Source organism: Homarus americanus, unplaced genomic scaffold, assembly GCF_018991925.1.
Source record: "Homarus americanus isolate GMGI-L3 unplaced genomic scaffold, GMGI_Hamer_2.0 scaffold32929, whole genome shotgun sequence".
Classification (NCBI taxonomy): Eukaryota; Metazoa; Arthropoda; class Malacostraca; order Decapoda; family Nephropidae; genus Homarus; species Homarus americanus.
Window position 1 is genome coordinate 15,386,442 of NW_024737097.1, and position 21,833 is coordinate 15,408,274.

The 21,833-nt window shown below is 47.2% G+C and overlaps 1 protein-coding gene across 9 annotated transcripts in view; it reads left to right on the forward strand.

Moving 5' to 3' along the window:
* The window catches only part of LOC121873237 (transforming acidic coiled-coil-containing protein 3-like), a 133,592-nt gene that overhangs the window by 85,621 nt on the left and 26,138 nt on the right, over positions 1 to 21,833 (forward strand). For 8 of the 9 annotated variants that reach the window (XM_042376614.1, XM_042376615.1, XM_042376616.1 and 5 more), the window contains 3 exons: positions 287 to 425; positions 2,653 to 2,724; positions 4,476 to 4,542. In XM_042376614.1, the coding sequence (XP_042232548.1) occupies positions 287 to 425; positions 2,653 to 2,724; positions 4,476 to 4,542 (278 nt within the window). The remainder of the gene's footprint in view (positions 1 to 286; positions 426 to 2,652; positions 2,725 to 4,475; positions 4,543 to 21,833) is intronic. The other variant, XM_042376617.1, reaches the window with a different exon arrangement.

Consider the following 21,833-nt stretch of genomic DNA (forward strand, 5'->3'; position numbering starts at 1 on the left):
TTCAGCAAATTTAATGAATATATTTTCCATAGTTAATTGTCACTTGTCCTCGCTTGTATAATTCTCCCCTGCTCAGCCTAGAATAAGCAGGTGTTAAGGAGTAGTACATTATTTAATTAAAAGAGGTTACTGTTTTTTAATTTATAGATAAAGTCCGACTCATCTTGTATAGTGTGTATAGAAGACTGTGCTTATGGTGATGCAGTACTGAACCTGTCATATTTTAAAAAAAATTTCATAATGTATTATATTCAGTTCTCTGTATCATTCCTCCACCGCCACACAGGACACCCTAAGTCTGGATGACGACTCAGGCATTGTACTTGGCACGCGCTCTGACCTGGAGACGGAGGTGAACCACAGTGAAGCTGGACCTGAAATTGCGACGGGTCTGACCTCGAGCGACCTCAGATGCGCCTCTCAGTGTAAGTATAAACTGTTTGATGAAGTTTGTGAGAATTCGCCCCTTGCCACCCCACCACACTTATTGTGTGTGATTTTTTGGCATGCTTTTAGTTAGTTTTGGCTTATGCTGGTCATGTTTCAGTTTTACCCCCATTGTTCACCTGCTTTCTATCTTAATTATCATTCCCATAAGTTTGATAGTTTGTACTTGAGAAGATCATGTTATATTTATGCCCCATAGATTACTTGTCTTCCATCTTAATTATCGTTCACATTAAGTTTGGTTTAAATTGTAAACTCTTTAATAAACACACCTACTTACCTCCCTGTTGTCAAGGAAATATCATTGTACTTTTTTTTAACTCTAGCATCATATAAACTCACAAGGAACTTTATAAAGATGTTGTATCACCTCTAATACACCACACTCTTATGACAGACCTGTAAATCCTTCCATAGTTATTAATCTTCTTGTATTTATGAAGTTAATATGGTTGTGGACATCCTTGTATCATCAAAAGCTTCACCATTACTGACACAGATCATTGTACAGCTGTCTGCTCTTAAACCTGGTACAGTCCCTGGCTTTTTTTGGTGAGATTTGGCCACTCTGTGTTTGTTTACATCCTGTTAAAACTCCCGAAATGACCCTAAGGAACCTCGCAATAGTAGTTTGACTAAGGATACCAGATAAGCATTCCACGAAGTTGCTGCCACATCTCACAAAACACGCCAGACACTGTACTGTACCTGGTATATGTTCAGGCGACTGTACATACATAACCTCTTCATCTTTACATCAGCGTAGTTCTGATATTACCTATACTGTATATACTATTTACTATACTGTATTTGTATACTTATTACTATTGATACTACCTATTACCACTAATACATATTTTATGATCCAGTAGTAAGGTTAATTATCACATCTGACCTTCACTTGTTACACTAGACTCTCCTTCATCACCTGTGCTTCATTACCTATTGCTAATGTTACTATGGCTGCTAACTAGCTTTAAGCCCCAGCATAGTACAGTACATGTACAGGGGGTCTCATAGGCCACACACCATAGGAATGTTATTGCCTGGGTGCTGCCGATTTAATTCCTTTGTAACTGATCGCCGTGTAGCATCTGGTTTTCTGTACTTGAATACAAAACTTGACTCTTTCCTTTAGCGATATTTCCTTTGCTATCTTTGTTGATTTGTTTCCCTCACCTGAAAGGAAAACAAAAAACAAATGTTAATTTTCCTTTGGTGCACAGCCTATGAGACACCCTGTAGACCCGTATAGTGCCTGCAAGTACACAAACTGAAAATATTTCCTTGTGTAGCTTACTGCATCTTTCACGTAGAGTATTAACGCCTCCTGGGTACAGTACCTAAGTGTCATCATCTGCTGTCAGGACCCCCACCACCTTCAAGCTCTGTACCTCCTCCCGTAGAAGTTGTTTGTGCAGTATCAGTTGTCATTCTAGTTAGATATTCCCACTGGAGGGACCAATGTGGTTAAGTGATGTTTTCTTGTTTTTTGGCCATTTAGATTTATTGAAAAATATGATGACCTGAAGATTAGCCTCCCAGCTTATTTCACCTTAAGATTAATCATCCGTACATTAACCCCATGCTAACCTAACACAATTCTTACCTAATGCTAACCTAACCTAACCTAACTCCTCTAAGTAGTATTAGGGTGATTAAATCATCAGGTGAAATAAGCTGGGGTGCTAATCATCGGGTGATTCCAGAATATTTATGAAAGATAGATTCTGGGTTGCATGGTAAATAATGACAATACACAGTGATTAACTCTCATTAACAAGATATTTAGTAGTGTTGTGCGTTGGGGAGTCTTATGTGTAGTCTATTTGGTACTAATATTGGTTATTAGTTCAAGATGAGGACCTGTGTGTTCTGTACTTAGTGTTACTCTTGTATTTATGTTAGTGTTATGGTAGCTAGTTGCACTCTGCACCATTGTACTCTTCTGTCACTCTTGGAATGAATAACTTTTTAGTTAAGTTATTTCCTCATATTTTTTTTTCTTGTGATCTTCAAAATTTTGTGTATCGATTTATCAGTTTGTGGGTTTGTGCACACCGATTTTTTTTTATTCAAGTTATATACAGTATTTATTACTTGCAAGTTAATTTTTATTTTGTGCACTTTTTTGTGTGTTGCTTGTCTGTTGCCTCCCTGCCTGCCGCATGCTGTGTGTGTGCTTTTTCAACATGACTTTTCCAGTGAACACAGAAGAGGAAGAGGAAGAATTGTCTGACCAAATTACAGATGAAGAATTCCTTGCCTCAGAAGCATGTAAGTCTGAATGATGTTTTAAGGTATTGTGTTCCACCTCTGGCACTCTGGTTATTACCGTCAGTGAGCAAAGGTTATATTTTGCGTTTAAGGTTATTAACTGGTTACTTTTGGATTCGTATTTCCAGATTAATTTTATATTGGACATGAACAGTGATATCATTTTGACATTCGGTTTACAGTAAATTCAGTAATATCATTGTACTTTGTGGACGTGACAGGTGAGCTATATTGTCATTACATAGCAACTGTTTCTCATTGCAAATAGTACAGTTGTTATGAATGTTTGCAGTATACGTACAGGCATCTGATTAGATTATCCATTATTATTTGCTTTGAACACATTTTGCAGACCATTGTTGTAATTTGAAGACAAGTTGGTACAGTCCAGTAGATGTTAAACCCAATATTATAACCACTGCTGTTAAACCATTGACAACCAGCACCAAAAACACTGCCGTTAAACCATTGATGGCTAATAATATAGCCACTATTTTTTTTGTGTGTTACATCCTGAGCAGGAATGTTAAACAGATATTTGTCTTCTTGAATATAACCTGAAGAATCTGGATATACCATTTTCTTTTCCTTTACTTCTACTTTCTACTCTGCACCCAATCTTGGCTATGGGGTGATGGATGGATGGATATAAATAGATGATGGATATAGATAGATAGATAGATGGACAGATGGATATAGGTACAGTAGATAGATATAGATAGATAGATGGACAGATGGATATAGATGGGTATAGATAGATATTTATTCAGTTAAGTCATCATACAGGCTTGCACTAATTCAGCTTGTTATCACCATACGCTTTTGTCTCGCGCTGCATCATGTTGGAGATGTTTCCCCCCCCCCACCCCCCTGCTGAGACCAGGATACTTACTGAATCTTGCTCTTAAGGAGAGGAGGAGAGAACTCTACATAAATTACCCGATTCCTTTTAAAACGTACCCTGTAATAGCTTCAGAAACATGAGAGGATTTTAAAACATTAGAGCCTTAGAAACGCGATAGGTAGAACACATTGGTTTAATTATACCGTACTACATATATGAGGATTATAGTGCTTGATAAAATTAATACTTTTTTGTGTGATGCTCAACTTTTCACACACACAAGAGCTGGTCACTGTGCTGTCATGGAGGATATATTACCTGACTCTTCCTTAGTTCATTAGTACAGTATCTCTCTCTCTCTACTCTCTTGTAGTGTTGTGTGTGAGTGTATGTCTGTGTAGGTGCTGGGTAGATATCTTTGAGGGTGTTGTAGTGTTGTGTGTGAGTGTATGTCTGTGTAGGTGCTGGTAGATATCTTTGAGGGTGTTGTAGTGTTGTGTGTGAGTGTATGTCTGTGTACAGGTAGGTTAGATGTCTTCCTGACTTGAATCTACCACACACACGGTTCATCATTCTGCTCCTCCTTCCAGTTAATTCTCTATCATTGTTCAGGTCTCTCATAACTCTAGACACCTTTTATTTACTCTCCCCAAGGAACTAAAATAAACACATTTGACACCTAGATATTTTAGATGCGATCACTAATGTTGTACTCAGAAAACAGGTCACGAATATCACTTTTAGTTTTTGTGCTTACCAAGTTTTTACCCATTTACATTTGTGGCTTTTCCCCAATTTCATATCTGTTACATTTTCTCAGTTTCATATTTATCCATTATCACTTTTTCCCCAGTTTCATATTTTCTTACTCTTTTCCCAGTTTCATATTTGTTACTTTATCCTCCAGTTTTCAAAGAGGCGACCGACATGGAGAACCAGCTGAGGAAGACCTTGACATCACCGCTCATGGGAAGGTAAGTTGGCCTGTGTGTTGGTGTATGTCTCAAGGTTGTGAACTCAGAGGGAACACAATCGTAGCCTGAAACCATCTGTGATTATCATTTAACCCTTGACTGATGGTTAAGGATTCCCTATTCCCGAGTTAACCTTTGACTAGCAGTTAAGGATTCTCTATTTCATACCCCCTTCCACTCATTCCCTCTTATTATGCGTAGAAAATGGAATATAAGGAACAGGAAACGTTTGTTGGTGACGGCCGCAGTCCTTACAGCTAATGTACACTGATTACAACTGCTGTTGAAGGGTTAAATAACTTCCAGAGACAAGAGACTAAGTTCTGTAGCTTTTAATATTTGGAGGATACCATTACAGTATGTACCCACTACTACTGCACTGTTTACAGGCCTCACTCTTAACTACTTTGTATATTTACTAAGTAAGATTATTTTGCACATTTAGACCATCTCAGCAGAACTAGTCACATTAGGTAACCCATTCCAAGGATGGTTTAGATGGTAATTATGCAGTGATGGTACAGTATTTACATTGTTAACATAATCTGAGTTCACAATCTTAGGACTATTGTAACAATGTGTGTTATGTGTTAAAGGTTTTGTTGATAGTGATGTATATGACCATGGATTCCTGTTTTATTAATGTGTGTTGGTGTTGTGTGGTATTCAGTCAGTGAGACTCTTCTACCAATAGGAGTTATCCACTGTGGTTCTGTCTATTTGTAAGTACAGTACCAAGTATTGTGCAACGTTTTAAGAGACGAAAAAGGAGAGTTTAGATTTTGTCTTCGTATCAGAGATGGAAACCTTTATGGTAATCCCACATTTAGGTGAAGGATTATTCTACTCTGGGGCTCTGTTATGGTGGGTGACCAGCAGACAACAGCAGACACCCACACTCCTCATCAACTCTTCCTTGCTGTGGGATTCACTCCGTATTTCGGGGGCTGGGACAAGAGCACTACCAACTGAACTGTGGAGGCTGTCAGGTTTGATCGATATTATGTTACTCGTTAAATATGAAATGTTATCGAATGGTAGAAAGAGACGATGTAGGTAAATTTATATAGTTTTTTACATATACTGAAATTTACGTGTATGTGAATATAAATTTCCATTAAGCTTTCATTACCGAATACACAGTAGTAAAAAATTTAGGGAGTTGAGAGGAAGAACTTGTTAATTCACTTGAAAAATTGAAATGGAACTACAGTACAGTTTTTCTGGTGGTCGTGATGCTATTCCTGGTCATCTCTTATAAACAACATCTGGTCTCGTAAGATTTTTTGCTTTGTATCCCACCAACGCGAAGACTGTGCAGGTGACAACAACAACAACAATTATCTGCTTTTCTCTGTATGTTTGTGTAAGGTCGTGTTTGTTTTACACGTCGATGGAACTGAATGGTTTATTGAATTGAAATTTGTCTTGAACATGTGGGTTGGTGAGGGTGATGAGGCAGTGTGTGGGTGATGAGGCAGTGTGTGGGTGATGAGGCAGTGTGTGGGTGATGAGGCAGTGTGTGGGTGATGAAGCATGTGGGTGAGGGTGATGAGGCAGTGGTTGGGTGATGAGGCAGTGTGTGGGGTGATGAGGCAGTGTGTGGGTGATGAGGCAGTGTGTGAGTGATGAGGCAGTGTGTGGGTGATGAGGCAGTGTGTGGGTGATGAAGCATGTGGGAGGGTGATGGAGTGTGTGTGGGTGATGAGGCAGTGTGTGGGTGATGAGGCAGTGTGTGGGGTGATGAGGCAGTGTGTGGGTGATGAGCATGTGGGTGAGGTGAGCATGTGGGTGGGGTGAGGGCAGTGTGTGGGTGATGAGGCTGGGTGGGGTGATGAGGCAGTGTGTGGGTGATGAGGCAGTGTGTGTGGGTGATGAGGCAGTGTGTGGGTGATGAGGCAGTGTGTGGGTGATGAGGCAGTGTGTGGGGTGATGAGGCAGTGTGTGTGGGGTGATGAGGCAGTGTGTGGGTGATGAGGCAGGTGTGGGGTGATGAGGCAGTGTGTGGGGTGATGAGGGCGTGTGTGGATGAGGCAGTGTGTGGGTGATGAGGCAGTTGTTGGGTGATGAGGCAGTGTGTGTGGGGTGATGGAGGCAGTGTGTGGGGTGATGAGGCAGTGGTTGGGTGATGAAGTATGGTGTGTGGGTGATGAGGCAGTGTGTGGGTGATGAAGTATGTGGGTGTGGGTGATGAGGCAGTGTGTGATGAGGCAGTGTGTGGGTGATGAGGCAGTGTGAGTGATGAAGCATGTGGGTGAGGGTGATGAGGCAGTGTGTGTGGGAGGAGGAGGCAGTGTGTGGGTGATGAGGCAGTGTGGGTGATGAGGCAGTGTGGGGTGATGAGGCAGTGTGTGGGTGATGAGGCAGTGTGGGTGATGAGGCAGTGTGTGGGTGATGAGGCAGTGTGGGGTGATGAGGCAGGTGGGGTGATGAGGCAGTGTGGGTGATGAGGCAGTGTGTGGGGTGATGAGGCGGTGTGTGTGGGGTGATGAGGCGGTGTGGGGTGATGAGGGCAGTGTGTGGGTGATGAAGCAGTGTGTGGGTGAGAGGCAGTGGGGGTGATGAGGCAGTGTGTGGGTGATGAGGCAGTGTGGGTGATGAGGCAGTGTGTGGGGTGATGGTGATGAGGCAGAGGGTGGTAGGTCATGATTGTGTGTTGAGGGTCATGCCTTGGCGGTCACGGCCACCCCTTACCTGACTTTCACCTACCTGTGTGTGTGTGTGTGTGTGTGTGTGTGTGTGTGTGTGTGTGTGTGTGTGTGTGTGTGTGTTCTCTCCCTCTCTTTCTTTTCTTTGTTCTCTTTCCATTCTCTCTCTCTCTCTCTCTCTCTCTCTCTCTCTCTCTCAAATGTACAGACAAATCCACACTTTCACACCAATATAATTATTTGAAAGTGACCAAGCAGTAGAAAAATAATCAATTACTACGTCACGTTTTTCTTCTGCGGTGAGAAGACGAGGGAGGAATGTTGTTGATGTTGTCCCACGTGGAGGGAAAGTGTGCTGGATGTTGCAGAGGAGAGAGAGTAGCTACAACTTCCGCTTGCCCGCCTTGCAGTGTGGTAAAGTCTCATTGAAGTGGGTAGGGAGGTGGGGTGGGCAGGTAGGTGAGGGTGGGTTGGTGGGGTGGGGAGGTAGGGTGGGTTGGTGGGGTGAGAAGGGTAGGGTTTTTAAAGTTAGGTAAGGTTGAGGTGGTTAGGTTACAATAGATTAGGTTAGGTTGAGGTGTTTATTGTCACTTTCCCCGGCGATGTTTCTGCTCCGGAAGATTTCATATTTCTTGTATGTCGCAGTAAAGGTCACTTGTCTCCACTCTTGATATGCATGTATTGGATTTCCTCAACACTGGACATGGTTGAGAAAACTGTGGTTAGAGAGAGAGAGTTTAGTATTTTTGGCAGAGAGAAAGTCTTTTGAATGAGTGAACCACGAGAATTGAATATTGAGAGAGAGTTTTACCCATGAATATACAGTATTACATTTAAAAACAAAAAAATTAAAGGTTGAAGAAAATATGGTTAGTGAACAGGGATATATACGTAAATATATTAACCACCACAACTACACGACCTAATTTACGGCATGGCAGGAAATATTGGCTCCTTGTTTACAGAGATCCTGATGAATGTTGGTAAATAAATACAAAGATACAGTTCTGTAATTGTGGTGGCTAGTGACTGTATCTCTCTTATATAAATGAATAAAGATATGTACTGTGTGTGGTAGAGGTGTGTGTGTGTGTGGTAGAGGTGTGAGTGTGTGGTGTGGTGATGGGTTTTCCCCAACACGTGCGCTATAATGCAGGTGTCAGGACAGATGTGTGAGTTGCAGGCTAGGGGATGCAGGTGTTGAGTGTTGCCTGTGTGTGATGATCCAGATGTTGAACACCTGTGATATCTTGTGTGTGTGTGTCTGTCAGTCTGTCTGTCTGTCAGTCAGGATGAGTCACGTATGTAAAAAGGCTCCTTGAAACAACACAAGTAATGAGCATTGATTATGTAGTTCACATAACATTGGTGGTGGTGATAGTGGTGGTGGTGATAGTGGTGTAAACAGTAAGACCTTAGCGAGAGACATTTCCGCACGTGTGGTGGTGGTGTCCCTGACGCCTTATACGGCAGGAAGGGAAGTCTGGCCAGCGCCTCGCCCCGGGCACAAAGATACTTGAGTCACCCCCGTCAACGCCCAGCCAGACTCACAGAAAACGTTCCACTTTTTAACTGTTCCGTACTGTTTGTTGACATTTGCTGCCCCGTCCCCTTTCCTCCTGTCAGGTGTGATGATGATTAGTTAATTAATGCTCAGACAGGACAGGTGGTAGCGTTAGTGATGACCGGAAGTAGTGAGGCACCTTGACCGCCTCACCTACCTGTCTGCCAGGAGTTGAGAGAGAGAGAGAGACCTTGAAGTAATGTGACTTGTTGCCTCCACCAGCGTAATAGAGGAATACACTCTTAAGTTAGCTAGCAAGGTGTGTTGCTGCCTCCACCTGTTGCACCACTACGCCCCCTACACGCCCGCCCGCCCACGTGAAAGAAAGTTTGGTTTCATTAGGTCAGGGTGGGAGGGTGTGGGGGGAGGTATGGGTGGGTGGGTGGCGGCGTGACTCGCTTGGTCAAGGTTTATTCCCTGGGTCAAGTTGGTTGTGGAGAGATTCAGGTGAGGTGGTGGGTGGGTGAGCTGGGTGGCCATGAGTGGGTGGTGATGGTGGGTGGGTTGAAATAGACACAGTTGAGAGAGAAAAAAGCAAGACAAAATTACTCACGATGAGATTAATTTTTTCTGCACGACTACGATTATAACATTAAATAAAGAGTTTGAAGCCACACAAGTCTAAGACACTGATACAAAGGTGTAACACTTCAGGACGTAGTGACCACGAACGCGCGCGCGCGCACACACACGTCATGGAGAAATACGCACATGAGAGAGAAAGAGAGACGCGGGGGTAGCAGGCAGTTTGTACTTCGCCATCAGGGTCACGTCAGTGTTGGTTGTGAGGTGTGTGGTGGTGGTTGGAGCGTTGTACTGCACCTCTTATAGTGGCAGAGTTGACTGTGGTGTTTTAGTAACGTGTGGACGACCTGTTGTGACGTCAGAGAGATTGTTATTGTTGTGAGGACGAGTGTGACGTGAGGGGGGCCACCAGCTGCTGCACCATCTACGTCATCACCAGCTGCTGAGGGTAGAAGACCAGCTGGAGCAGTGAGAGAGGGGGAAGATGAGGGTGAATGAGAGAGAGAGGAGGACAGCGGGTGTTGGGTCCTCCTGCCAGAAGACTTACAAGAATGAGGTGTTTGTCTCCCTCATCCACGCCTGGGAGAGGTACTGCTACACACTCCAGTACACATCCCCAGCACACCCACACCACCCCTTCCCACCCCAAGACACATCCCCAGCACACCCACTACACCCCAGTACACTGCCACACCTTCCCCCGGGTGCTCTTGCCCCAGGAGAGGAGAGGAAAGACGCAGGGGGAGTGACCCAGATAATGTGTGTTGGTCTGCTTGTGGCTCCCTGTCTCTCAGCCTCTCCTCACAGTTCTGTTTGTTTTGACGTCGAAGATTTGGATCACATGAAGATTAGACACCCCAGCTCTTATTTCATTTGATTAAAGCTAGTCTAACCTAAGCTTAACCTAATCTAACCTAGCCAAGCGTTAATCTTACCTAGCCAAGCGTTCACCTAATCTAACCTGGTCGGCCTTGAGGTGTATGTCATGGCTGTAACTTGAGGTGAGGACGACCACCCACCCGAATACCCACTAACCTAACCCAACCCAACCCCAGTTACCGTTAGACGAATCAATTATCAGGTGAACTAAGGTGGGGAAGGTGACTAATTAACCATCAGGTAATCTTAGTCTTGTCAGTATATAAGGTTGGTAAACATTGTGAACTCTGGACAAGACGTGACGTGTCTGAGCTGTGCTATATTGAGTTTCAGTAATGGTGTGGCTAGGAGAGTCGATAGTGAGGCAAGACTGATGATGATGATGATGATGATGATGAAGATGATGATGATGATGAAGATGATACTTTCAATGAAATCAGTATACAAGTTTACAATTGCTTTGGTGTGTGGATGTGGTCGTATGAATGTGGTCGTGTTGTGGTCGTATGAATGTGGTCGTGTGGATGTTGACTGTGAATCAGAGGTAACTCGCCACACACACACCCATGTGGTATTGACTGTAGGAGTGAATGGACGGTGTACACGGTGCCTGCCTGTCTGGCGCCCCTCCACACCTCCGTCATCAGTGTCACACCTGCCTACCTGCCGACACCGCCACTACCCCCACACAGTCCTTCCCCACCTCTTTCCTCCCCACACCTTCCTTACCTCCTCCCTCCCCACCCGTTCCCTACCTCCTCCCCCACGTTCTCCCTCCTTCCTTACCTCCTCCCACGTATCCCTTCCCCCCTCCTCCCCCTCCCCCCCCCCACCCTCCTTGCTGTGTCGTGAGTGCCTACTGTCCATGCCTCAGTCTGTGTTCATCTGGAGCGGACAATAAACGTGAGGTAGAGTGTTTTTCTGTGTGAGGCCCAAGGAAGATTTTAAAAGTCCATTTCTCCTTAACGATTTTACATAAGAACATAAGAAAATAAGGAGTCTGCAATAGGCCGGTTGGCCTGCGCATGGCAGCTCCTGTCGAGAGTTACTACCACTCTCTATCATCCATGAATCTATCCAGCCTCATTTTGAAACTTTCCAGAGTTCCCGCACTTACTACAAAGTTGCTAAGCTTGTTCCACTCGTCCACCACCCAATTTGTGAACCAGTTTCTTCCTATCTCCCTCCTAAACCTAAACTTATCCAACTTGAATCCGTTGCTCCGAGTCCTATCCTGCTCGGATATTATAAGAACTTTATCTATATCCCCTTTATTGATTCCTTTCACCCACTTAAATACTTCTATCATATCTCCCCGCACTCTTCGTCTTTCTAGGGAATGCAAGTTAAGTTTCTTTAACGTATCCTGATATGAAAGGTTTCTAAGTCCAGGAATCATTTTTGTCATTCTTCGCTGCACCGACTCTAGTGAATTTATAGCCATTCTATAATAGGGGCACCAGAACTGAACCGCATAATCGAGGTGAGGCCTGACTAGCGCAAGATATAGTTGCAATAAGACCTCTGCACTCTTGTTACTTACACTTCTAGATTTAAAACCCAATACTCTGTTTGCCTTATTTCGAACATTAACGCACTGTTTTCTAGGCCGTAGGTCCGGGCTTACAAGTACCCCTAGGTCTCTTTCACAAGTCGACTTCTCTAGGTTGATGTTGTTAAGGCTGTATACATTATAAGTATTTGTTCTTCCAATATTAAGTACGGATTGATTCGTGGCCTTTGGTTAAATGAGAGTCCTGTGAGGTCCAGTGAGATTCTGTGTGTGGTGAAGGATGTTTAGGTTGTATATTGGATGATTTGGGATTATTTAAAGGTAACTGTGGAGAAGTTAAGTTAACCAAACCTGACCTCTCCGCCCCCCCATGCCAGTTCACCTTTATCCCCCCCCCCCTCTCCTGGACCGTCTCTGGTATACATGAATATAAACATCCAGTTTATTACCCACTTGTGGTTTTCATTTTTAACTCATTGATATACAGTATATACATACACACAGTAATACACACAGTAATACACACACACACACACACACACACGGGCGGGCCAGCACTGCAGAGAGCCGCGTGTTTCCTCGAGGAACATCGATTAACGAAGGTCAACCCTCCACCAACGTGCTCCTGCTGCGGCAGTTAGCTTACTGCAGGTGCTGGTGCTGGACGGTCATGTACAGTAGTGCTGGTGGACGGTCATATAGTGCGAGTGGACGATAGTAGTGCTGGTGGTAGTGCTGGTGTTGGACAGTAGTAGTGCTGGTGGACGGTCGTGAAGTACTGGTGCTGGCTATAAGTGTGTGATGGTGCTGCTTAACGATATTGATAATACTGGTGATGGTAATAGTGATGGTGACGTGAGTATTGTTGTGATGCGCAGTGGAGGAGGAGGAGGAGGTGGTGGTGAAGGAGGAGGTGGTGGTGGTGATGAAGGAGGAGGAGGTGATGGTGGTGGAAGTGGAGGTGATGGTGGTGGAAGAGGAGGAGGAGGAGGAGGTGGTGGTGGTAGAAGAGGAAAGTGGTGGTGGTGGAAGAGGAGGAGGAGGTGGTGGAAGAGGAGGAGGAGGTGGTGGAAGAGGAGTAGGTGGTGGTGGTGGAAGAGGAGGTGATGGTGTTGGTGGAAGAGGAATGGTGGAGAGTGATGGTGGAAGAGGAGGTGGTGGAGGAGGTGATGGTGGTGGAAGAGGAGGTGGAGGAGGCGGTGGTGGTGGGGAGGAGGAGGAGGTGGTGGAAGAGGGTGGTGGTGGTGGTGGTGGTGGTGGAAGAGGTTGGTGGTGGAGAGGTGGTGAGAGAGGTGGTGGTGGTGGAAGGGTGGTGGAAAGGAAGTTGGTTGTGGGAGTGACCTGGTTATGGTCACACCTCTGTCTCACACCTGTCACACTCTCCTGTCTCACCTGTCACACACACCTGTCTCCACCTGTCACACACCTCTGTCTCACCTGTCACACACCTCTGTCTCACCTGTCACACACCTCTGTCTCCTCTGTCACACACACACCGCTGTCTCACCTGTCACACACACCTCCGTCTCACCTGTGACGCACCTCCGTCTCAGTGACGCACCTCCGTCTCACCTGTGACGCACCTCCGTCTCACCTGTGACGCACCTCCGTCTCACCTGTGACGCACCTCCGTCTCACCTGTGACGCACCTCCGTCTCACCTGTGACGCACCTCCGCACCTGTCATGCACCTCCGTCTCACTGACGCACCTCCGTCTCACCTGTGACGCACCTCCGTCACACCTGTGACGCACCGTCTCACCCAGACGCACCGCCGTCTCACCTGTGACGCACCTCCGTCTCACCTGTGACGCACCTCCGTCTCACCTGTGACGCACCTCCGTCTCACCTGTGACGCACCTCCGTCTCACCCAGACACACCTCCATCTCACACCCAGACACACACCTCCATCTCACCTGTGACACACACCTCCGTCTCACCCACAGTCTCACCTGCACCTCCGTCTCACCTGTGACACACCTCCGTCTCACCCGTGACACACACCTCCGTCTCACCTGACACACCTCCGACACACACACACCTCCTGTCTCACCTGTGACACACACCTGTCTCACCTGTCACACACCTCCTGTCTCACCCAGACACACACCTCCGTCTCACCCAGACACACACCTCCGTCTCACCCAGACACACACCTCCGTCTCACCCCACACACACCTGTCTCACCCAGACACACACCTCCGTCTCCCTCTCACCTGTGACACACACCTCCGTCTCACCTGTGACACACACCTCCGTCTCACCTGTGACACACACCTCCGTCTCACCTGACACACACCTCCGTCACCCAGACACACACCTCCGTCTCACCTGTGACACACCTCCGTGACACACCTCCGTCTCACCTGTGACACACACCTCCGTCTCACCTGTGTGTCTCACCCGTGACACACCTCCGTCTCACCTGTCTCACCTGTGACACACACCTCCGTCTGTCTCACACCCTCCGTCTCACCTGTGACACACACCTCCGTCTCTGTCTCACCTGTGACACACACCTCCGTCTCACCTGTGACACACACCTCCGTCTCTCACCCAGACACACACACCTCCGTCTCACCTGTGACACACACCTCCGTCTCTGACAGACACACACCTCCGTCTCACCTCACGTCTCACCTGTGACACACACCTCCGTCTCACCCAGACACACACCTCCGTCTCACCTGTGACACACACCTCCGTCTCACCCAGACACACACCTCCGTCTCACCTGTCACCGTCTCACCTGTGACACACACCTCCTGTCTCACCTGTGACACACACACCTGTCTCACCTGTGACACACACCTCCGTCTCACACCTCCGTCTCACCCAGACACACACACCTCCGTCTCACCCAGACACACCTCCGTCCAGACACACACCTCCGTCTCCGTCTCACCCGACACACCTCCGTCTCACCTGACACACAGTCTCACCCAGACACACCTCCGTCTCACCTGTGACACACACCTCCGTCTCACACGTCTCACCTGTGACACACACCTCCGTCTCACCCAGACACACACCTCCGTCTCACCTGTGACACACCTCCGTCTCACCTGTGACACACCTCCGTCTGACACACACCTGTCTCACCTGTGACACACACCTCCGTCTCACCTGTGACACACACCTCCGTCTCACCTGTGACACACACCTGGACACACACCTCCTGTCTCACCTGTGACACACACCTCCGTCACCTGTGACACACACCTCCGTCTCACCCAGACACACACCTGTCTCACCAGACACACACCTCCGTCTCACCTGTCACACACCCCACACACCTCCGTCTCACCTGTGACACACACCTCTGTCTCACCTGTCACACCTCCGTCTCATCTGTGACACACCTCCGTCTCACCTGTCACCTCCGTCTCACCTGTCACACACTCCGTCTCACCCAGACACACCTCCGTCTCACCTCTCACACACCTCCGTCTCACCTCACACACACCCCTGTCTCACCTGTCACACACCTCTGTCACACCTGTCACACCTCCGTCACACACACCTCGTCTCACCTGTGACACACACCTCCTCACCGACACCTGTCACACACCTCCTGTCTCACCTGTCACACACCTCCGTCTCACCTGACACACCTCCGTCTCACCTGTGACACACCTCCGTCTCACCTGTGACACACCTCTGTCTCACCTGTGACACACCTCCGTCTCACCTGTCACACCTGTCTCACCTGTGACACACCTTCGTCTCACCTGTCACACACCTCCGTCTCACCTGTCACACCTCTCTCGTCACACCTTCGTCTCACCTGTGACACACCTTCTGTCTCACCTGTCACACACCTCTATCTCACCTGTCACACCTCCGTCTCACCTGTGACACACCTTCGTCTCACCTGTCACATCTCCGTCTCACCTGTCACACCTCCGTTTCACCTGTCACACACCTCTGTCTCACCTGTCACACACCTCTGTCTCACCTGTCACACCTCCGTCTCACCTGTCACACCTCCGTTTTACCTGCCACATATTCCATCACCAGTTGAGATGAAAAGAGTGTCACCTGAAGACTAATTACAGCTTTTTTCACCTGAAGCTGGGCTAATGTTCAGGTGAAATAAGCTAGGAGGGTTAATGTTCAGGTGACCCCAAAACCTTTAACAACAAGGCGGTGAGGATTGAGGTCACGAGTACTTTACAGGTGAGGTGAACTGCTCTACCTGGTGGGGGGTAAGCTGGGTCCTGACTCCAGTGGGTGTAAGACAATGGGTGGGTGGGTGGAGAGGGTGGTAATGACGTCACACTTAGTAGGTGGTGGGTGCATCACTCATTGTACACCTTCACCCACTGTTCCCTTCCTTCTCCCTCACTCCATCTTGCTCCACTAGTGTGTGTGTGTGTGTGTGTGTGTTATCAGAGACAGACAGCAACAAGAAGTCTTCAAGTGTTGCTGATAATTGTGGACACGACACCTGCCTGAGGGGGTGTAGATATATCTCTTGTGGGGAGGAGGGTAGTGAGGTGTGGGACGATGTAAACACACACACACACCGCTAGAGTGTGTTGAGCGTCTCTCTCCTCGCGTCCAGAGACTGTTTCATTATCTGTGTGTTAGAGAGAGAGAGAGAGTAGGTCATTGTACGTATTTGTTATAATATTGAACGAAGAAACAATACAGGTCTCGTGTGTGTATCTGTGTACGTTCCTGTGTGTGTATGCGCCTGAGTGTCTATCTGTGTATGTTTGAGTATGTACCTTTATCTCTGTGTGTGTGTGTGTGTGACTGGACCTTGTAATAATAATACTTCATGGGTAGTGTGAGGCAGGGGGTGTAGAGAGCCAGCATAGGTTGTGGTGATAGTACAGTGGTGGGGTACACCTTCCTGGTCGTGGTAGTGTAGTATACTGTAGTGTAGCCTCCATTACCCTCTACACGTTTACACCCTTCTCCTCTCCCCCCCTCTCCCCCTCTCTCTCTCCCCACACACACACCCACACAAGGAATCCAATTATAAACTTCCTACGACGAATTCTTACCAACTCACAAACAATTAAGTCATTATTATCATTATCATTATTATTATTATTATTATTATTATTATTTTTATGCGTTTTCTACCATCGGTTATTATTATATTATATTTCTACGTTTTCTTTCATGTTATGTATTGATTTTGAGGGGTAACTGTCTTAATTTATATTCGTGGTGGTAAGTTGATATAATTTGTATCTTTTTTTGGTGGTGTATCTCTCGGTGTTGGTGGTGGAGGAAGGTGGTGGTGGGGGAAGGGGTGATGGTCAACTGTGTGGGTGGGAGAGGATATATTGGGTGGCTGTGTGGGTAAGAGAGGATGAGGAATCCACATTTAATCAACACCAATTATGGAACTTTTAGCAGGTTTTGACCTCATGTTCAGTAGCTAGCCATGTTTGTTGGTATTAACTCCTCACCTCTTGCTCCCCCATGCCTCTCCCCGCCCTTCCCCAACCCATCCCCCAACCCATCCCAGCCCCTCTCCGCCATTCACCACCCCCTCATCCTTCCCCAACCCCGCCCCTCCCCACTGTCTCTTGACCAGAAACTCTCCTCTTCACGTATTAAAGGTGAGGGTGTGTTACGTGTAGGCAAGTTTTACTCTTGTGGAGGGCGGCCCGCGGTACTCTGAGGTGGTGGTGGTGGTGGTGGTAGTGGTGAAGATGGTGGTAGTAGTAAGGGGGGGTTGGAGGCCATAAAAAGGTAGTGATGGTGGTGTTTGGTTAGCTTAGGATAGGTTAGGTGAGGTTAGCTTAGGTAAGGTTAGTTTAGGTTAGGTTTGGTGACTTTCCTAGGCACAGTAACACAGCTGTTTCAACACGTCACAACTTTTTTGAGTGATCGACACCGAGAGATGACCACCTGCCTGCCTGTTAGTACCGAGTCTGACACCACTGGGGTCTCTCTGACACCACTGGGGTCTCTCTGACACCACTGGGGTCTCTCTGACACCACTGGGACGTCTGTGACACCACTGGGGCCTCTGTGACACCACTGGGACCTCTGTGACACCACTGGGGCCTCTCTGACACCACTGGGGCCTCTCTGACACCACTGGGACGTCTGTGACACCACTGGGGCCTCTCTGACACCACTGGGACCTCTGTGACACCACTGGGATGGTGACACCACTGGGGCCTCTCTGACACCACTGGGACGGACACCACTGGGGCCTCTGACACCACAAAGACCTCTCTGACACCACTGGGGCCTCTCTGACACCACTGGGGCCTCTCTGACACCACTGGGACGTCTCTGACACCACTGGGGCCCTCTGACACCACTGGGGCCTCTCTGACACCACTGGTGCCTCTGTGACACCACTGGGGCCTCTCTGACACCACTGGTGCCTCTGTGACACCACTGGGGCCTCTCTGACACCACTGGGGCCTCTCTGACACCACTGGGGCCTCTCTGACACCACTGGGACCTCTCTGACACCACTACGTCTTTTCTGGCACCCCAGTAAAGAGTCACCTTACACCACCATCTAACACCATCACTTCTTTCTGTTCTCGCTTATGGTAGTCGTTTAGACATACTTCATTAAAGGTGACACACACACACACACACACACACATTAGCTTTCTCTGTAATTCTTATTCTCTCTCTCTCTCTCTCTCTCTCTCTTTGGGGAATAACTCATCACAATAAACCGCTGCACACGCCTTATATTTTACGTTTAGGGTGCCTCACCGCGTGGCACTCCTCTCCCCCCCCCTTCCTCCATTCCTTCTACTCTGAGAGGGGAGGGGTGGGGGAGAGAGGAAAGTATTGGAGGGCGCCAGAGTGTGGGAGCGTCGAGGAGGGGGCCCGGCCGTGGCTCTGACAGTCCCAGAGTTCAGTGTGGTGGCGGCAGCGAGGCGGACTGGAACACTGAGAGCTTGGGGTGTGTCCCTGTGTGTTTTAAAGTCTTTCCAGTACAGTGAATATTTTTGTCGAACGCGCGCGAGTTCCTGGTGCTCCCCCTCCTCCTAACCCTCACCCCCCCCCCCACTTCAGGGTGTTTTAGTGGTTAGTACAGTCATATAGCCCCCTCCATCAACCATCCCATCCTTGTTAGTGTTGTAATGTATCGTGGAGGAAGGTGAGGTGTGTATGTGTCTCCTACGCTACCACAACCTCGATGGAGTCTTGTCATATATAGAATGTAGGGGGATGGTCATGACCCCCCCTCCTCCCCCCTAGTGTGTTGTGGTTTGGTCATTATGTAAACAAATTGCCTTGGTGGAACGTTACCTGGCTCTTCACGACACCACCCTCCCCCCTCCTCCAGGTGACCACTGCTAATGACTCCATAACCTGGACGGTATAACTGGGTCATGGTTAAGGTTATACCACAGATGGATGGATAGATGGCGTGTTTCAGCCCTTATCTATTATTGAACCAAGTGTGTGGATCGTTACTGCGGCAGAGACCAGGGCGAGGTGTCGTGATGATCAGAAAAAAAAAACTGGAGTGACATTCCTTGAAGATCGAAGCTGTAAGTGAGCGAGTGAACAGTGCACCGAAACAACATTGTACAGTAGAAACCACTAACTCAACTCCTGTAACTAACTAAGACATGTGTGGTCATAACTAACATTAATATTGTGAGTGTGGTGATATATTTTACTAACTACACAGTGAATGGTTCTGGTGTTGTGATGAAGAAAAACAGAGGTTGAGAGGTGTAGTGTGTGGAGGACCTGGGGTGTGGCTCAACACTGTGGCATGGGGTCCCTTTGTGTTGGAGTCAGCTGGTCCAAGTGTACTACACCTTCATACCTACATACTACACCCCCCTACACTACACTACACCCCCTACACTACACCCTCCTACACACTACACCCTCCTACACACTACACCCTCCTATACGCCACACCCTCAACAAAACAAAGTTTACTCTAGAAACTACATGAAACAGTGAAAGAAATGCTCTCTCTCTCTCTCTCTCTCTCTCTCTCTCTCTCTCACGCTACTAATGAAAAGCGTCACGTGTTTCAATAGCGTATAGATTTTTCAGCCGAGGGGGGGGGGGGACTACGCACTCCTCACCTGAATGATAATGAATGAAACTTGGGTAGGTAAAGGTGTGACGCTCTGTAGTGTTCATTCATATAACTCTTCTGGGCAAGTTGCTTTAAGGCGTTGGTGAGGGAGGTACCTTGAGGTCACCAGCAGGAGGTCACCAACACAAGATCAATACCTCACCACCATTAAATCACCAACACACGGGTTGTGTGTGTGTTGCAGGCTGGGTTCCTCATTAGCTGTCGTGTGCATCCCATCACGACTTAGGGCGAGGGCGTACACACACACACACACACAGACACACACACACACACAGATACACACACACACACACACACACACACACACACACACACACACACACACACACACACACACACACACACACACACACACACACACACACACACACACACACACCCTCCTACCCTTGGTTATACCCCGCATCACGAAATAGTGTTATAATAAATGAGTTCCGTCTCTCATGTCCGTTTGTATAAGTTTATCCGTCCGTCCGGCCATCGTGTTGTCAGTATAGCTAAAAAAAAACTCTAACGGAACAAAAGCTCTTCAGTAAATTAGCCAGGCTGTAAAAAGAGGTGTTTGGCTCATAAGAACACTAGTAGACTTTGTGTTGTGTGTTTGTTTCCGTGTGTGTGTGTGTGTGTGTTACCGTGTATTTGGCAGTGAGGATAGTGTTAGCCTTGTTACAGGTCCCCGTGTGTTGTGATTACCGTATTACTTACCTTTGCCGTGTTCATCTCACCGTTAGTGTTCAGAGTGTAAATAACCCTAGGCGTGTATCCCACTTAACAGGTGGTAATACGTGTTATCCTGAGTGAGGCAGAGTTGAGAGTCCATTTTGTCCCCTTCCGCTAGATGTCACTGTTTTGATGAGTACAGTGAGGTTGGTTGCGGAGTACAATATCTTGACCACTTAAGTAAGATATCGAAGCTCCTTGAGTACAGTAAATTTGATAGCACACTGAGTAAGACTTCGAGTACAGTGTCTTGACATCTTCAGTATGATGTCTTAACCCCTTGAGTACGATGGGAACTGTACTCGAGGGGATTAACTCATCGTACTCGGGGGGATTGAGGTCATACTCGACCCCAATTGTGTGTTCGTCCTCGAGTCCCCATAAGTGTTGACGTGTCAGAGAGAGAGAGGTTAGGTTAGGTAAGTTAGGATAGGATATATCAAGTTAGGTTAGATCAGGTTGAATTAAGTCAGGTTAGATTAAGTTAGGTCAGATTTGGTTAGGTTAGGTTAAGTTAGGATAGATTAAGTTAACATAAGACCATAGTCATAATACAGTCATGAGTGATAACAAAAAAATATTACCTCTGAAAATACACAAATCGTCATTATTAAAGCCTAATGAAATACCGATACGATATCACCGACTTCCCTTATCGGTATTCCGGCCTTATTGGTTACAACTTCCCGATATCATAACACTCACCTGACGCTCTACTGAATGACGTGTCGGTGTGGTATCGGAACATCGGTGACTTGGAAATAAAGGTGGAAATTCCTCTGTTTGTTATCGGTTTTTGTCAGGGTTATTGGGAAACGTTCTAGAAGTTTGGCGTGTCGTACAAACAAACAAACAAACACAAACATACAAGCTCACACATTGCAAACAAAAAACAACTGACACAAACACACAAGGAAGCACAAACACACTGTCTACCTCAGAGTAAATAGTTTCCTGTATTTATCTTTCTATCAACAGTGTGTATGTGTTTGTCGTCCGCACCATAGTTGTTGTGGTTGTCATGGTTGGTGGGTTTTCCCCTGCGTCGTGTGGTAGTGTGTAACTATGTCACTGTGTGTGTGTGTGTGTGTGTGTGTCCAACTCCTGTATCTTTTGTTAATGTGATAACTTCCGGAGTTCACAAGTAGGTGGCCACAGTGTCCACTCTACATAATGGGAAGTACTGGCTACATACCCATGCTGTTCACTACACTACACATCCCACCAGCTATATGGGGGATAGCATTACCTGTAGTGGGCGACGAAGGGGGAGGAGGGGGGGCTACACAGGTGGTGGTGCCAGTGGTGCCTCAGGTGGAAGGGCCAGTCAGCGAGCCGCCAGGGAGAGGCAGCCCCGACCCATGAATAATTTAC